The 15,720-nt window shown below is 38.5% G+C and overlaps 3 protein-coding genes across 3 annotated transcripts; all 3 read right to left on the bottom strand.

The window, feature by feature from the left end:
- Window positions 1-1,537: 1,537 nt before the first annotated feature.
- LOC133707242 (uncharacterized) lies at window positions 1,538-3,743 on the bottom strand. The gene is made up of 5 exons (XM_062132797.1): window positions 3,170-3,743; window positions 2,807-3,077; window positions 2,542-2,700; window positions 2,017-2,163; window positions 1,538-1,833 (listed from the first exon to the last, which is right to left on the bottom strand). The coding sequence occupies exons 1-5, from the start codon at window positions 3,199-3,201 to the stop codon at window positions 1,714-1,716; spliced, it is 729 nt and encodes a 242-aa protein (XP_061988781.1). The 5' UTR covers window positions 3,202-3,743; the 3' UTR covers window positions 1,538-1,713.
- Window positions 3,744-4,043: 300 nt separating this feature from the next.
- On the bottom strand, window positions 4,044-8,194 carry LOC133707241 (phenylacetaldehyde reductase). Its single transcript, XM_062132796.1, has 3 exons — window positions 7,546-8,194; window positions 6,351-6,700; window positions 4,044-4,398 (listed from the first exon to the last, which is right to left on the bottom strand). The coding sequence occupies exons 1-3, from the start codon at window positions 8,020-8,022 to the stop codon at window positions 4,230-4,232; spliced, it is 996 nt and encodes a 331-aa protein (XP_061988780.1). The 5' UTR covers window positions 8,023-8,194; the 3' UTR covers window positions 4,044-4,229.
- An 873-nt stretch (window positions 8,195-9,067) lies between these two features.
- LOC133706450 (calcium and calcium/calmodulin-dependent serine/threonine-protein kinase-like) lies at window positions 9,068-15,282 on the bottom strand. The gene is made up of 10 exons (XM_062131988.1): window positions 14,721-15,282; window positions 14,406-14,622; window positions 13,927-14,072; window positions 11,853-12,983; window positions 11,180-11,234; window positions 10,956-11,066; window positions 10,455-10,687; window positions 9,808-10,015; window positions 9,529-9,588; window positions 9,068-9,431 (listed from the first exon to the last, which is right to left on the bottom strand). Exons 4-10 carry the CDS (start codon window positions 12,584-12,586, stop codon window positions 9,255-9,257), a joined length of 1,578 nt encoding a protein of 525 aa, XP_061987972.1. The 5' UTR covers window positions 12,587-12,983; window positions 13,927-14,072; window positions 14,406-14,622; window positions 14,721-15,282; the 3' UTR covers window positions 9,068-9,254.
- Window positions 15,283-15,720: the final 438 nt, after the last annotated feature.

The following is a 15,720-nucleotide window of genomic DNA, read 5'->3' as shown; positions in this document are numbered from 1 at the left end:
GATAAGGAAAAACATTGCTTCTGTTAATTTTGGGATGCTCAACAAATGGATTTTGCGTTACTCGGTTCTTTTCTATGGGTAACCTTAATTAATATGTGACTCACACTTCTTTATTATTTAACAAAAAAAATTAAAATTCTTAGGTTGTGCATGAAAGACAAAGAGTTGGTAAAAAGGTATTAGCTTCTGGGTAGGAAAAGTCTTAAATATATTAAACACTTGAGTTCAGAAGAAACTTGACTAGGAGATCTCTTAGTTGTGGTCGGCTAGCTATTTGATAATGGAGGGGAAATTCACAGGTTTAATTGGGAGAAGATGGGCCAAGGCTGCATTGGTGGTGATTGGAGTTGTTTATCTCAGAACTTGGATCCTGTCAAGCAGTTCCTTTCCCCATAGTAGATTGGTGCAATTCAATCTACTCCCCTATCATCTACTGGGGTGATTGACAAATTGATAGGCCTTTTGAGAAATCAGGAGGATCTTACACTATCAGGTCGGGCTATCATACAGCTCAATCCTCTAACACTTTACAGTTCAGATATTGTTATTCCAAAGACCAAAGTGCATTTGGAGATAGCTGCCACTCCAAAAGTCAACCATTTCCAAATAATCAGCTCTATTTCTACACCTACTTTATCTTACTCTTCAAGAAAGTTGTGCCATATGCACTATGCTCTATCTGTAAATGTTTTCCTGAGACTGGAGCATTTATTGCAACTGTGTTCTTAGACCAATGTTGTCTGGTGCCCTATCTATCAGCTACAACGTTAAATCAGCTGCTATTTCTACCATTAGTCAATGACTCTTGGGAGTTTTCACAAAGTTGGGTGAGCATAAGGTGGACAGGCTTGAAGTTCAATGTTGGGTGGCTACACATTGTGGAGAATTTGGAAGATCAGCTCTCATAGAGCTGAGAGCTGTGCATCAATTTCTGAGCGTTCAGATGGAAAAGGAGAGGTATTGTTGAAATCAACCCATCTTTATAATGGAGGTTAATGCAAAGTGGCAACGATGGAGATCGAATGGGACCATCGTGGAACAGATGCAACAAAATGCAGGAGTGATTGCCCGTCATTCAAGTTATCAGGTTGTTGCTGGTGTGGAAAAGTTTATTTCTGCAGTATCAGTGTTGAAATTTGAGGCCAGAGCTCAGGGTTTGGTTTTGGCAGAAGCCAATGATTTCAAGCATATAACATTGGAGTCTGATTATGAACAGCTTAATGTTTGTGAAGGAGAAGATTCTTGCTAATACTAGGAAATCTATCATCTTTTACAAAAAAAATTAAAAGATTTGAATCGAAGCTACTTTTCAGAATTGTATCTGGACCCTTTTACACAGATCAGCTAATGCTGCAATTGATTTTCTTGCTGTGCAAGACATCCATCTTCCTTGGTGCACATTCTGAAATTTGATGGTTTGCCTGCACTCCCTATGATCGTGAGTTTGCCGATTTTTATTTTGGTTCTCTGGGTGTTTAGCTTTCCTTTGTTTTGTAAGTTTGCTGCAGCTTTTTGCGGCTTTAAGTGAATGATTAAGTTGACACAAAAAAAAAATCTCTGATTGCACTCTGCGAGTTATTTACAATATAATTACCAACAACAGAATCAAAAAGATATTATTGGTTCTGGAAGTTAGTTCTTTGAAAGTGGCACAGAAAGATTGCATTCATAGTGTCCTTTTCATTTCTCAAGTCCTCTGCACAATCTTATGAATCATGTATCCCCATCAATTGGACAAGCTTGCGCCAGTTTCTTAAGATTTTCAATGATCATAACTAGTTTGTTGTTAAGTCGATTAACAAAGCACTTGGGCATCCAGCCTGCAGGATCCAACTGTAATAAAGAGGGAAAATTGAACCAACTAAAAAAATAAGTAAGGTTGAACAGTTTTTTGTTTTTGTTTTTTTCTGAGGGTTGTTACTCAAAAGTCAAAAGTGAAAACTGCAACCATATGGATATGGTGAAGGAAACGGATGAATAAAAAGACATTATGTAGTTAAAAAGAGAAGTACGTACCTGAACAACATAGGTGACCATGCAAGAGTCACCATCAAGCCTCTCAACGACCCATCCTGATTGCAACAGCAGTCCCCTGATTGCATTATTTTGCTTTGGTTGCAATCCAGCAGCTATCTCCTTTGGAAGTGAAGCAACTGCTACCACCTGCACAGGGAAAACTCTGGCCAGTTATACATCTACAACTCTTACATACGGTTTTGGGTTGTACGCTCAGAGCTGACAGCCCACGTCTTACGCATATTGTGGGGTCATACGTGCTTCACTGCACCCAATACAAGTTGTTCATATGTTAGCTCAAGTCACACCACCCATGACTACGCGTGGTGAGAGCCTTGCTTTACAAATTTACAACACTATTCAATGTCTTGAGCTTCTCCAACCATTAGGAATTGGTTAGACAAATTAAATTTCATGATGAATCAAGAAGATACACATATTCCTCACTCACACACATAATATTGTATATAACAATATATATATATATCTTATAAACTATGAGGATATTAATTATGAAACACCTACCAGAGTGCCATCTTCCATGGTTTCCCGTCGCTCATAGACTATAAATTCTCTGTTTCTAAATAGGGGCTTGGAATTATCTCCAAACTTGAGCCGGATGATGCTGAGGTTGTCGTCAAGATCTTTTATGTACCTTGCTTCTACCAGATCAGAATCCCATTGCTGCAGGTTCAGGCTCAATAAACTTAATAAAAATCCAACAAGTTTATTATTCAAGAAGAAACTATATATATACACATAATAATATTAATATATGGAACTAGTTGACCTTGGCAGCATCTATGGCATTAGCAACAGTGATAAATTGTTGGGGTGATACTGATCTGAGCAGCCAGCGGCTGCGGAAGGTGTGGAATGATCCATTTCCAGACCTTCGTTTCGATATCTCCACTCCATTTTCAAGAGTAAGAACCTTCCAGCCATCATTGCCATTATTAATCCCAATCCCCCTGTTGGAGTCTGAAGCAGACAGTAACTCTTGTATACAGCTCTCACTTGCAAACTGCACATATCTTTTAAGCGAGTCCTCGCTTATAGACCTTGATTTCAAAACCAAGAGATCAATAGACTCTTCAATTAATTCAATTCATCAAAGTGACAAAAAACAATGACATGAAAAGTAGGTTCTCACCAGGATCGGCTGCAGGGTGCTGGACTAACCATCTCAGTATTCTTCTCCAAGTTTCAATTTCAATGGAGGCTTGCTTTTCTCGTTGAGGGCTAAAAGCCTACGGGAATTATGACTCTAGAGTGGAATGAATGATATATAAACAAGGAAGTACTGGTTTCCATAGAAGTGTAGAATAATAAGAAGTGGGGCGAGGAGATAGGGGCACATGCAATGCCAGAGGAACCTCCATGATTGGAACTGCACGTCTCTCTCTTTCTTTCTCTCTCTCACACCAAAAAATAAAAGAAGAAATGGATTGATTCTTTTGTTTTCAGAAAAGGAGCCAGAGCTAAGGTAGGGAAGATGAAGCACATGGAGTGTTGGGGAAGGCTTTTAAAAACAAAAACTAGGAAAGCAGGTTTGCCAGAGCAAACGAGGAAAAGGCTAAAAACTAAAGCCTTATGCCAATAGAAAGCTCAATTAGGCACACTAACCCTCCAAGCTTGCCTGATTATGAGGGACAGTGACACCTACCAGAATACCTTCAACGAGTCAATACTCAATCAATTTAAATAGGACCCCAATCACGTGCCCAGAAAAAAAAAAAAAACAAAACCAGCCACGGTGGTCCTTCTGGCCGGGCCGTTAGCTGTGGTACTAGTATATCGTCCCTTTTTATTTCAGTGTAGCACTCTTTATGGCCATGAATGGAATAGTTCCAAGGTTCTGCCATTACATAATGGCCTTGGTTTTGAGATTGATTGATGATGCTGACACGCTGTTGATCACCACATGCTTGCAGTTGCAGTTTGCAGGCAATATACTCTGCACTATGCACTGTGCAGTAAAAAGGACACCATCTAGTGAGTGAAATTGTTTCTTGGAACTCGATCACTAAAAACAACAATAGTTACGAGAATGGTTTACTTTAATAAACATATGATGCTCAGATCCAAGAATATATATAGATAATGTTCAACTTTCCGAACGAATAAAAGTTAAAAGGCAATGATAGAAAGGGAATAAGAAACTAATTGTGAACAACACTTCATTTCCACTCATTATTACTGCTAAGTGCCAACTAGCTAGATTGCGACGTCTCTTCCTGCTTCAAAAAGCCTCTAGCTTTGAGGCTCTCCACTGTTTCCCGAACAGCATCTTCAACTGGTACGAAAACCAGACCCAGGTCGATTAATCTCTTTGCAGCATCCTTGCAATCCTTTAGGCCTGGTTGGGTTTCCCCGCTAAACCTGTACACGTGTTCAAGTAAGATATCTTCAAATAAAAATAAAATAAAGTTTAGTTCTTTTATGGAACAAGATAGGAAAATAATAACAATAACAATAATTCGACCAACAAGATGAACACGTTCTCCAAATCAGTGCATGTCTCACTGTCCAAAAACTATACTGATAGAAGTTCAAAATGACTGATGATATCAATGATTAACTACAATTTTGTTTCATTGGAATTCTTTTCAATCTATGGGTTCACTTCAAAGTTCAAACTGGACCTCCACGTTGCACTGTTTTCCCTTCTCACAAGCACTGCCTACTAACCCGAGTCTCACTTTCCTTGCAGCTATTTGAAATTTTTACAATCTAGAAAAAGATTGAAAGCTAGCTAAGAAGCCTTTTCCTTGCTACCAAATAACACCACTATAGGGAAAGAGCACCACAGGAAGGAAGCAAAGATAGATGTTATGTTTGACATCAAGTAATTACTAAAGAACTTCATGCATCCGAGCACATTCCAAAGGCTGATGGAAAGTAAATATATGCAATCATTTAGACTTGTGCATATCTATTTTGAAATTCAAATTTTTTTAAACCAATCATAACGATTTGTTGCTCATCATATACTTTAAAATATGCCTTATAAATTTGCTTAAAAGGCATCATGACTTCATGAAGCAGGAAATAACAACACTGCGAAGATATCAATCAAAGGCCATAACTATTCTGCGAAGAAGGGTCATATACACAGAAAGTAAAATTTGATTTTCTGAAAAGTGTAAACCATCAACAATTGGTGCTGCGAAGCCTCCTATGACAGTGTTAAAAAGCTGGGGCTTTACAAAAGCAGGTACCTTTGATCACAATGAATACAACTTCTAGAAAACATTGAGAAGTAATAAGAACACAACATAATATATATATATATATATATATATATATATATATATATATATACAGAGAGAGAGAGAGAGAGAGAGAGGACTGGCAAGGAAGCAATCACAAAAGAAGAGGCAAAAGGAGAACTCATAAAAAAATTTATTTTTGGATAAATAATCAACATCGAGTGCACCTATGCACCACATTCAGTGAGGTCATTGCAGTAATACAGAGCTAATAATACTATATTGAAGTGGATTTCCCACTGCTTTAAATATAATAAGTTCATAAAAGTTATGTTTCTTTTTTGTACCTTCTGCCACCTCACCTCTCTCCCTTTTCTAATCAATCCTTTTCTAATCAATTTCCTAAGTGCTTTTGCTTGAACCGAAAATACTTCCATTCTAGCACCATCAATAGTATTAAGAACTCATGTTTCTTGCAGCTCAGTGGCCTCTATATATCAACAAGACAAGATTCTAACTCTAAGAGTAAGGAGACTAAACTTGCTAGCAACTTTAAAATTTTGGAAAGGATAGACATCCTCTGACAGATATCCAGGTTAACGATGCTTGAGATTTCTGATTACTCTTTAGCTCCTGCATATCCACTTGCGATGCTTACTTGAATAAAAATGCTTATTTTATTCCTCCTAATCTTCTTTGATTGTTGGTTATGACTTCACTTCTACTCTACTTCACTAGGTACTAATCATTTTTAAGTGTCATCCCTACCTATTTTCAATGCAACCTTATTACTAGTATAGTTTGCAAGTACCCCACAAAGCATTAAAATGCAGTTACAGCAGTATTAGTTAATTATAAACAGTTCATAGCTACACATAGAGGAAGTCTACCAATAACTGCCTCTAGATCTAAATGAAACCTTTACATAGATTCATTACACAGGATTAAACTACTCGTAAGCATTCAGCAAAATCCAATTAATCCAGTTGGGCAGTGACCTCTCTTTTACCTATTAAGTATAACAGTTGCCCATATAATACATCAGAGATGATAACAATAAACCGTGCACAGTCACATATGAGATTGCATCAGCATAAAACCTGAACCAACTTTGATACTAACCTGTGAACTGGAAAGTGAGGGAAGAGCTTGGAGATTCTATCAGCAAAGTCACTGAATTGGTAGATACCATTGGTACAAAGGTACCTTCCAGAAGCCGCAGGAGCCTCAAACAGCAAAACTTGTGCCTTGGCGACATCTTTGACATGCACAGCCCCCAACCAGTGATACTCTTGTGTGTCTTTGGATCCCTGCAGCAAGTTGAGCAGAACGGCACAGCTTGCATTCAAACCAGGCTGCAGAAGAGGTCCAAGACATGTGGCTGGATGGATTGCTACCACATCCAATCCATTCTTCTCTGCGAAATCCCATGCTGCTTTCTCTGCTAGTGTCTTTGACACGGGATACCATTTCTGTCAAAAAAAAAAAAAATATTACTAAATTACTATCACTGTTGGTTGTGCAGATAGTCAAAATGATCACTTAAGAAGGCTTCACGTATTACTGGAGAGATTTAACAATACTCAAGGGGCTTCAGCACTATAGTTATATTTCCAAATTCTAAGAGAATGACTATAAGTAAGTCTGAAATATCTTAAAACTAGCCCGAACTTGGGCCCTCTGTTGACATTGAGCCTTTTTTTAAATCTTTAAATAACAGCCAGCCGCGTAGTGCTTGCTCGAACCGGTTCTGCTCATTATAAAGCAAGGCCAGGATCAGGCTTCACCAAAAATAGGGAAGCCAGAAAGCCTAGACACAATCTTCTGTATATCCCTTCTCCTATATATTTTCTGGACAACCAAATGATTAGACCCACATTATACTAATACTAATGAAACTAACACTAATGAAGTGATTAGACCCACATTATATACTTAATACCAATAAAACTAAAACTAATGAAGGGGATAGTTGGAATACTAATGAGGAGAATAGTTGGATGAGTGACAGCAAAGGTTTTAGGTTTTAACTTCATATAAGACGGCAGAGTCAGTACTTTTCAATAATAAATACATAAAAGTCATCAAGTGCCTCAGATTGAAAGCTGGGCAATAATTTATGATTCTATCTATAGCAAAACCTATACTCCTAACCTATAGCAAAACCTATACCCATCTAAACTTAACAGAGAGACATAATTATGCACTAAAATAAGTTGACTAAAAGTCTTGGATAGCAGCCAAAAAGTGAACTTTTCTTTGGCTAGTTCTCAGAATTAGGAGTAAAACTGATTAGCGAGAGAGAGAGAGTAGTGACCTGGCGGGATTTGCAGTAATCGAGGTCGGTCCAGGACGTCTCGTCGAAGACCTTGTGGGAGGGCCAACCGGGGTTGGGGACCATGGCCGAGATGGAGGACGTGAGCACCACGCGCCTCACGCCGGACCTCGCCGCGGCCTGGAGCACATTGAGGGTGCCCTGCACGGCGGGCAAGACCAGCTCCGCCTGGGGGTCTTTGGGGTCCTCGAGGGTGCACGGCGACGCCACGTGGAACACGCCCTTGCAGTTCTCGACGGCCCTGGCGACGGCGCCGGCGTCGAGGATGTCGGCCTCGAAGACGGCGAGGGTGGCGGAGGAGGCGCCGGGGAGGGAGAAGAGGTGGGAGGCGTCGGAGCCGGGGTAGACGGAGACGTGGACGCGAGTGTAGCCGCGCTCCAGTAGGGTCTTGACGAGCCACGAGCCGATGAAGCCGTTGCCTCCGGTCACGCACACCGCCTCCGATGACGAAGAAGCCATTCCGATTGAGATTGGTGGTTCTCTTGTTGTTGTTGCCGGCGATCACAGCTGCTTCGGAGACTCAACTACTACTAACACTCACTCTGTTACATTGCGAAATTACCAATATGCTAACCAGTTCGACATACAATTCTATCTCATCACAACTTTCCTAAACGCCAAGTATTGATGCTTATAAAAATTTTATTTTATTTTTTATATGCGATTTACGCAGTCACTTTCGAACCTTATGCCCATGTTTGCTTTTTTTTTTTTTTTTTTTTTCGAAATTATACGACACATCGTCACATTACATTAATTTCTTAATTTTTCTTTTTCGTTTTAGAATTCAACTAGAAAGTAGAAACTGCCAACACACCATATTGTGTGTGAGCTATATACTTAATAACTAGGAATAATGACCATTTACCCATAAAATACCAAAATACATCCTATACACTCCACCAACTTATTTTCAACCTCATTCACACAAAAATTTTCTTTTTTTTCCCAACTATTCCTTTCACTTAATATTTATTCCATTACCTACCCTTTCTCTTTCACAATCATTTCTTTTTATTTCCGTTTTACTATTTACTACAGTGAACAGTTTTTTTTTTTCTTCCTTTTGATGAAACGTGGTGGGCCCATCTTGAATATATTTGTCTAGACTATAATTGTTGCAGCTAAATTTCATCCTCGATATTCAAAGGTAAACAGTTAAATTTTACTATTCATAATATCTATCGTTGACAGACTTGAGTTAAAGGCTATTTGTAAGATTACTAGCAAAGAATTGAAGAAAGAAAGAGAAAAGTTGAGAAAATTGAAAGACTTTAGAGAGAGTCTTAAAAGAGAAACTCCCGATTACTGGGATATTATCTTTAGAGTACAAACAAGTATCTATAAGATTGAGCAGGATATTGAAAATCTCTTATATATTTTTGGAGTTTTGTTTGGACGGCACAAGGAGGAGTGTTGCAAGAAATCTAATATTTATGTGCCTATCTCAAATAGGGTTATTTACCCTAGATGTAATAGAAAAATATATTGTATTGATCTCCTATTTGTGTATAGGATTTCTTACTAAGGAAGACGATTGTACATGTAATCCTCTATATATAGAGACCCTATTATCAATGAAATACATCTCAGTTTTTTGGTCATTGTTCTTCACCACCTTGCCTCTTAACATAAGAAAGATTTAAAACTATTAGAAGTGTGGAAGTTTGATGATAGGAAGAGCTAAGTAGCTATAGTGGCCGAAGAGAGGAGAGGACTACATCTTGGAGAGAACTGTCTCTCTGCATGGCAGCTTTGAACTCATCAAAGGTAACTTTTCCGTCGCTGTTGGCATCCATTCGATCAAAAATTTCATCCAATTTCCCAGGTTCTGTAATATCAGCTGGAAGGCAGTCATCTGGCAAAGCCTGCTCAATATAATTTACTTACGTTATACAATCTTATTCTCAGGTGAAACCAGCAACTAATGTAGATAAATTCCATAAGAGGAAGGAAGAGGATTACCCTGAGCATAGATGCCACTTCTTCTTTACTGATGCATCCTGATCGATCTGTATCATACATCTGCTTGCAAGAAAAAAGAGAGGGACGATTGATATCAACTTCAACGAACTATAATAGTGAAAAGGTAGAGCAAGAGAGAAATCATTTTGCTAGTAAAAACTATATGGGGTTGAAATAATACTAGAAATTCCAAAATGAACCAGAAATAGTTCAGCTGAGTGAGCTTTTGTTTAAGTGACTGTACTAATAACAATGGAGACACAGAAAAGGAGAATGCACCTGGAAGCACAGGCGGAGAGCATCATCTCCTCGTGAATTCTTGAGACTAGAGAAACCACAGAGTATCTCTCGCATGTCTACTGTTCCATCTCGGTTGTTGTCAAATAGGTCGAAAATACGGGGTGCTAGAGGGACCAGTGATGACATTTTCATTGCTTTCAGCACCTCCACAAATTCAGACAGAGTTGCATTATCACCCTTTACACATCTGTATTTTTCCAAGTTGGCATTCTTGATCAGAAATTATAAATATTGGTTAAGAACTTAAGCCTAGAAATAAGGCTCATGCCAAAGTAATTTAGTATTGTCTAGCCCAAAATTGGTGACTCAAACAGAATTTCATTTGTCATTTGGTTATCTCCATAATTAATTTTTTTTTAAGTCATTTTGACAGACCACTGATCTGTATTGTCGATCTCGTGGACTCATGCTTAAATAAAATGTACTTGAATCAGATTGACAGTTTGACAGCCTAGAATTCCAGACATAGACGATAGAACATTCTCTAGTAACGTATATATACTTTCATGCAACTTTTTAGCAGAGACTGAATGCTGTGTACTGATAGTTGTCTATGACTAACATGCATTTCATCACAACATGCACAGACGAAGTAATAAGGTGCAAATCTGCTTTTGACTACTCACATTTTCTTAAAATGCAAACTCAGGTTCTGGATTTCCTCCTGTTTAAGGTCATGGGACCCTAGCAATGATTTGAGCTTCTTTGTCCTCAAGAAAATGGAGCTTGTCCACACACTAGCTATTGCTGCAGCACGGAGTTTGCGTCGAGCATTAAAACTCTGCAGTCGTGAAACAATCTCAGCATCCATTTGGTCCTCTCTGGCTGAAAGACCTACAACCCATGGATGGTCCAGAAGCTGTTGATTCCACAAGATTTGAAATAGTCAAAGTGTTATGGTTTCTCATAAATCTGGAAGAGAACATCTTTAGTAACCAAGAACTGCTGGATTAATATATACAGATTATAGCGTAGAACTATATATGAAGTCTAGAGCACTAATTGCAGTACTAAATAGTGATCCATAATATCCTTCACAGTCTAGTTAACAGTATTTCTTATCCTTATGCCTTGACATTTCAGTCAACATCAATACTAGTAACCCTGCATGCAAACTACCCCCATACCTCTTGAGCACTAGGTCTCTTTTCAGGGTCAACTTTGAGGAGGTCTGATATTAATTGCTTCGCTGATAAGGAAATTCCCTTCCAAGTTTTCTCGTAAAAGCTGAATTCTCCCTGCAGGAGAAAGTATATATTATCTCTTGTACTTTAAAACAAAACTGTTAAAATGAACATCATGTTAACATATAAAAACATATGAATAGAATGTAAATGGTTTGATCACTTACGGCCATTATCATCTGCTGCTTCTGCCGATTCGACTGAGCAATAAAAGGTGGGTACCTATATTGTAGTAAAAGAATACATATTAAGGTCCTAGAAGATCAGAAACTACAGAGCGTGAAACATTTTCATGACAAGTTGATAGGGCTTTGAAAGACTGAGTCATTGACATGGAAATTTCTCAACTAAGTGGGTTGGTTGTTAAATTGAGCAGAAGAAACTCGGGAATCTAACAATTGGATTGACATATGCCAGAAACTACTAATTGAACAATCTTATGTTTGGATAGAAGAAAATAAAGAGGACAGTCATAAGAAAGACAAGAACTATATCATTATGAGACTAGAAAAACTAATCCCTCTACCCACCCTTTTTCTTAATCTCAGAGGAACCAACTCCATTAATTGTGTAGTTTTAGCAAATTACTGAAAAGCTTCATTGGATCTTGAAGCTATTATAATGTTGGCATTCTATTAAAATTGCAGTCTTGAAGAACACTGTATATCTTTTGAAGCTTGTACTGCAATCAGACAACTTAGGGTGCTTAATTCCACTAGCAAGATAACAAGTTCTTAAAATCCACATTTGTTTTGGTTCAAAAGTGTTTATATAACATTTTAAAAGGAAATATAAACTAGTAAAAATCATGTATAACTAAATATCTACATACACACATACCCAGAGAGAAGGATATACAAGATTACACCGAGAGCCCACATATCACTTTTACAAGTGATTTGTCCCTGAGAAAGAGCCTCTGGTGAGACATAATCAATGGAACCAAACAAGCCAACAACAGGGTCAGTAAACTCTTCAACAGAACTGAGCCCGAAGTCCATGATCTTCAATGGAGAATCATCACTACTATTTAAGAAGAGACAATTCTCAGGCTTCAAATCCCTATGAACAATATTTGACTTGTGCAGAGCAGCTAAGCCCTGTGCAATCTGCCTGACCACAGCTGCAGCCCCTGCCTCAGAGTACCTCTCTTGCTTCACAATCCTATCAAAGAGTTCGCCACCAGAACAAAGCTCCAGCACAAGGTGAACCCCATTCTCATCCTCATACACATCATAGAGGTCAATCACATTCGGATGGGGCGAGACATTCTCAACTATCTTCCTCATGACCAAGATTTCATTTGTGAGCAAAACATTAGATATAGAGACTTGTTTCCTAGTCGGGACTGGGAAGCCCTGCTCCAAACCAGGATTAAATGAAGAGTTTTTGGATGAGGAAGAGGAAGAGGAAGATCCCCCAAATGGTCTTTTGAGTGTTTTGATGGCAACATTGTTTTTGTCACTGGTACCTGCTTTTCTACTAATGCCTTTCCTGACTACTGAGAATCCTCCTCTCCCTAAAATCTCAGCTACCTCATACTCATCGGCGAGTCTCCTAGTTTCTTGTCCCATGATCAATACAAAGACAAAAACTTGGCAGATGAGTTGATATCAGGAGGTGGGAGAAGAGAAGAGTAGTAGTAGTCTTGGAGAGGATTGGGGAATTTGATTAAACAATGTGGATGATTAGTTAATGTTAAGTAGAAGACAGGGTGGGTTGGTTCCATTGATTAGTTGAAACGCGTATTGTGATTATAGGACTTGTTTAATGCATATAATATCAGCAGAAAATTTCAAATGGGAGGGAGGGAATATACTATGCAGGGTACTGCTGAGAGACAACAGACAAAGACATAGTCAACTAAACTTAAGCATTCACATACACAGAGTATTGTGATGAACAGCATACTCTGCCTCTTCAGTTGGGTCTTGGGCCATATTGTTGTTTCCTCCCTGCAAATTCTGCATGCTGCAAATTACAAGCACAAAAGTCCCTCTATTATGTTGGAGCCAATCAGACTGTTGAATTGTCTGGGAACAAAGAAATCAAAGCCCACTGGCACTGCTCAATGGTTGCGTCGGTAGTTGTGCGCCCAGGGGCGGAACTACTGTTCGGCCCAAAGGGGTCCGGACCCCCCTAGCTTTTCGGCTGACACATATATAATTATATCTATATTATTATTAAGAGAAGAGAGTTTGTCAGCCAAAACAGAAAAATTTTATCAAAATATCCCTTAAATATTAAAAAACATTTGAACTGAAATATTTGAGAAAGACAAAATGGTCAATTCACAAATGAAAGAAAAACAAAAGAAATTTAACAAAAAAAAATCAAAAATCAAAAATAAAATATGTGCAGCAATTTTCCCCACATTATGTGGAATAACTTCCCACATAATTACTCACACCCATAGGGTGTGTTTGGAGTCTAGTATCTTGTCTCTACTTAAAAAAATAACAAAATAATATTAAAAAAGCAATAAGATAAGAAATAGAAGTCAAAGTAATAATAAATAATTATTCCTATTTCCTAGGTCATTAGGATTTGAACGGAAATTGCTTTGATCAAGGAATTTTGGTAGTTTTATGCTTTTATGTCTATATATTTTGCAATACAAATGCTTTGTATTCCACCCTGGTAACTTGGTTTTTTTTTTAAGAGTTAAATATTATTTACTCCCTATACTTATAGGGTCCCTATACTTATAGGGTTTCATCATTTCAGTCCCTGACCTTCGAATTTCACCTAAAAAGTCCCTGAACTCCCAATTGGTCCCTGCCGTCAAGCATCCGTCAAAGTCTCCGTTATCTTGCTGACGTGGCGGTCGTTTCCCCCCTAAAAAGTCTATTATACCCTCACTTACTTTTTCTTTTTTTTTAATTAATTTTATTCTTCTTTTTTTTCTTTTTACCTCTTCTTCTTCCACATCTCTCCTGATCTCCGTCTGGTTAAAGACCCTCTATTATCCGGAAGCTCTCATCCTCCAGTATTTTCTCGCTGGACCGAGGATATGCATACCCATGACCAGAATCATCACTAGATCCCGGATTTCGTTAACTGCAGCAGAACCATGTCCGATGATTAATAAACTATAATTACTTGCATGCAACTTTCATTACATCAACACTTTCCATATAATCACAAATAACAAATACCAACCTCACCTAATTCAATTCAATTTTTTTCGATTCATTCACACCTTAGTGAGCTCAATCAAATACAGTTCCATCACTTTCTTCATTCCAAACCACACCAGACCCAATTCCAATCAAAATGTGTGCCCCAAAACTAACATAAACCCAAAAATTCGATCTTGATAGAAAACCTCACAAAAACTCAAATACCCAAATGAGATTTTGAATCAAAACACTTCACCCATCAAAATCTTACCAAAAACTCAAATACCCAGAGCAGATAGGTGGGTTTCGGCGGGTGCTGGGCGGCTTGGGCGGCGTTGGTGTTGGGCTGGGTGGGGTACCCAGATTGCATATGTTCTCCTTTTGCCTCTCTCTCTCCTTGATGGCTTCAACTTGCTCAAGATTGAAATGAGTACTTCATGAATTGAATTCAATCTCAAGAGAAGAACTCGACCCATTTTGAAGAGGGACTGGATTTGAAAGGAAATAGGACATGTAAATACGAATTGGAGCCAATTCATCATTTCATCTCAAAACAGAATTTTGTATGAACAGTCATTGGTTTTACCTTGATTTTGGAAGATTCAACCGTTGGATTTTCATGAAATTTGAAGACAGTTTAGAAGACTCGATTTTGAACAACGTTTATGAAGAAGTCGTGACTATCTGAGCAACAGAAGATGGAGTTTTTAGACGCCGAAGTTAGCTGACGAGCAGAGTTTCGTAAGAATGAAAGAGTTGTTCATTCTCCACTATGTATTTCCAGATCAGGCCTAGTAAATCTAAAGTGATGAAGTGGGTTTTCTGAGAATGTAAAGGGTAATTTCATGAAGATATGAAGCCATTTAGGCTTGGTGTTGATTGCAATGGGATTGATGGTTGGGTATGGAGAGAGAGCTCAGTGGTGGTTATGGTGATTAATTTGGGTGTGAAGAAGAAGAAGGTAGAGAGAAAAGGGTCATCTTCGTCGTCTTGGGGCAAAACCAGTAAGCTACAGGGGTCTGGTGCGGAGCGGAGAGCGGAGAGCGGAGAGCGAGAAGGGCGGCGCGGTTGGAAACGTCACCATTTTGGCTGACGTTGGTGTCGTTGAAGGTCTAGAGATGGAGAGAGAGAGAGCTGGGTTTATTTTGGGTTTGTTTTTGGAAGAAGAAGACGCTCTATGTGGAAGAAGATCGAAGAGGTAAAAAAAAAACAGAGAGAGAGAATAAAATTAATTAAAAAAACTGAATAAGTGAGGGTATAATAGACTTTGTAGGGGGAAAACGACCGCCACGTCAGCAAGATAACAGAGTCTTTGACGACAAGGACCAATTGGGAGGAAATTGGGAGTTCAGGGACTTTTTAGGTGAAATTCGAAGGTCAGGGACTGAAACGATGAAACCCTATAAATATAGGGGGTAAACAGTATTTAACTCTTTTTTTAACTCTCTTAATCTGCACCAAGCCACCGAGCCTGCGAAAGGTATTAAGGTATTTTGCGATACCTTTTATTTTTTTTTTGCTGTATCATATTTTTGTTACTTTCTTATATAAATTTACTATTTCATCGATCAAACCCTCGACTAGAT

This window comes from Rosa rugosa, chromosome 4 (assembly GCF_958449725.1).
Source record: "Rosa rugosa chromosome 4, drRosRugo1.1, whole genome shotgun sequence".
Lineage (NCBI taxonomy): Eukaryota > Viridiplantae > Streptophyta > Magnoliopsida > Rosales > Rosaceae > Rosa > Rosa rugosa.
The sequence above is the reverse complement of the archived record's forward strand: the minus strand, read 5'-3'. Positions and strand labels throughout refer to the sequence as shown.

Excerpts from the sequence above, each read along its gene's own strand:
- LOC133706450 (XM_062131988.1), bottom strand. The coding sequence starts at position 12,586 with ATGGGACAAGAAACTAGGAGACTCGCCGATGAGTATGAGGTAGCTGAG. Across the intron at positions 10,688-10,955 it reads AGAGACCTAGTGCTCAAGAG|CTTCTGGACCATCCATGGGT; the intron begins GTATGGGGGTAG and ends TGGAATCAACAG. Across the intron at positions 9,589-9,807 it reads CTCTCCGCCTGTGCTTCCAG|ATGTATGATACAGATCGATC; the intron begins GTGCATTCTCCT and ends TCTTGCAAGCAG.
- LOC133707242 (XM_062132797.1), bottom strand. The coding sequence starts at position 3,201 with ATGGTTAGTCCAGCACCCTGCAGCCGATCCTG. Across the intron at positions 3,078-3,169 it reads GCACCCTGCAGCCGATCCTG|GTCTATAAGCGAGGACTCGC; the intron begins GTGAGAACCTAC and ends TTTGAAATCAAG. Across the intron at positions 2,701-2,806 it reads ATGCCATAGATGCTGCCAAG|CAATGGGATTCTGATCTGGT; the intron begins GTCAACTAGTTC and ends CTGAACCTGCAG.
- LOC133707241 (XM_062132796.1), bottom strand. The coding sequence starts at position 8,022 with ATGGCTTCTTCGTCATCGGAGGCGGTGTGCGTGACCGGAGGCAACGGC. Across the intron at positions 6,701-7,545 it reads ATTACTGCAAATCCCGCCAG|AAATGGTATCCCGTGTCAAA; the intron begins GTCACTACTCTC and ends TTTTTTTGACAG. Across the intron at positions 4,399-6,350 it reads CCTCACTTTCCAGTTCACAG|GTTTAGCGGGGAAACCCAAC; the intron begins GTTAGTATCAAA and ends ACACGTGTACAG.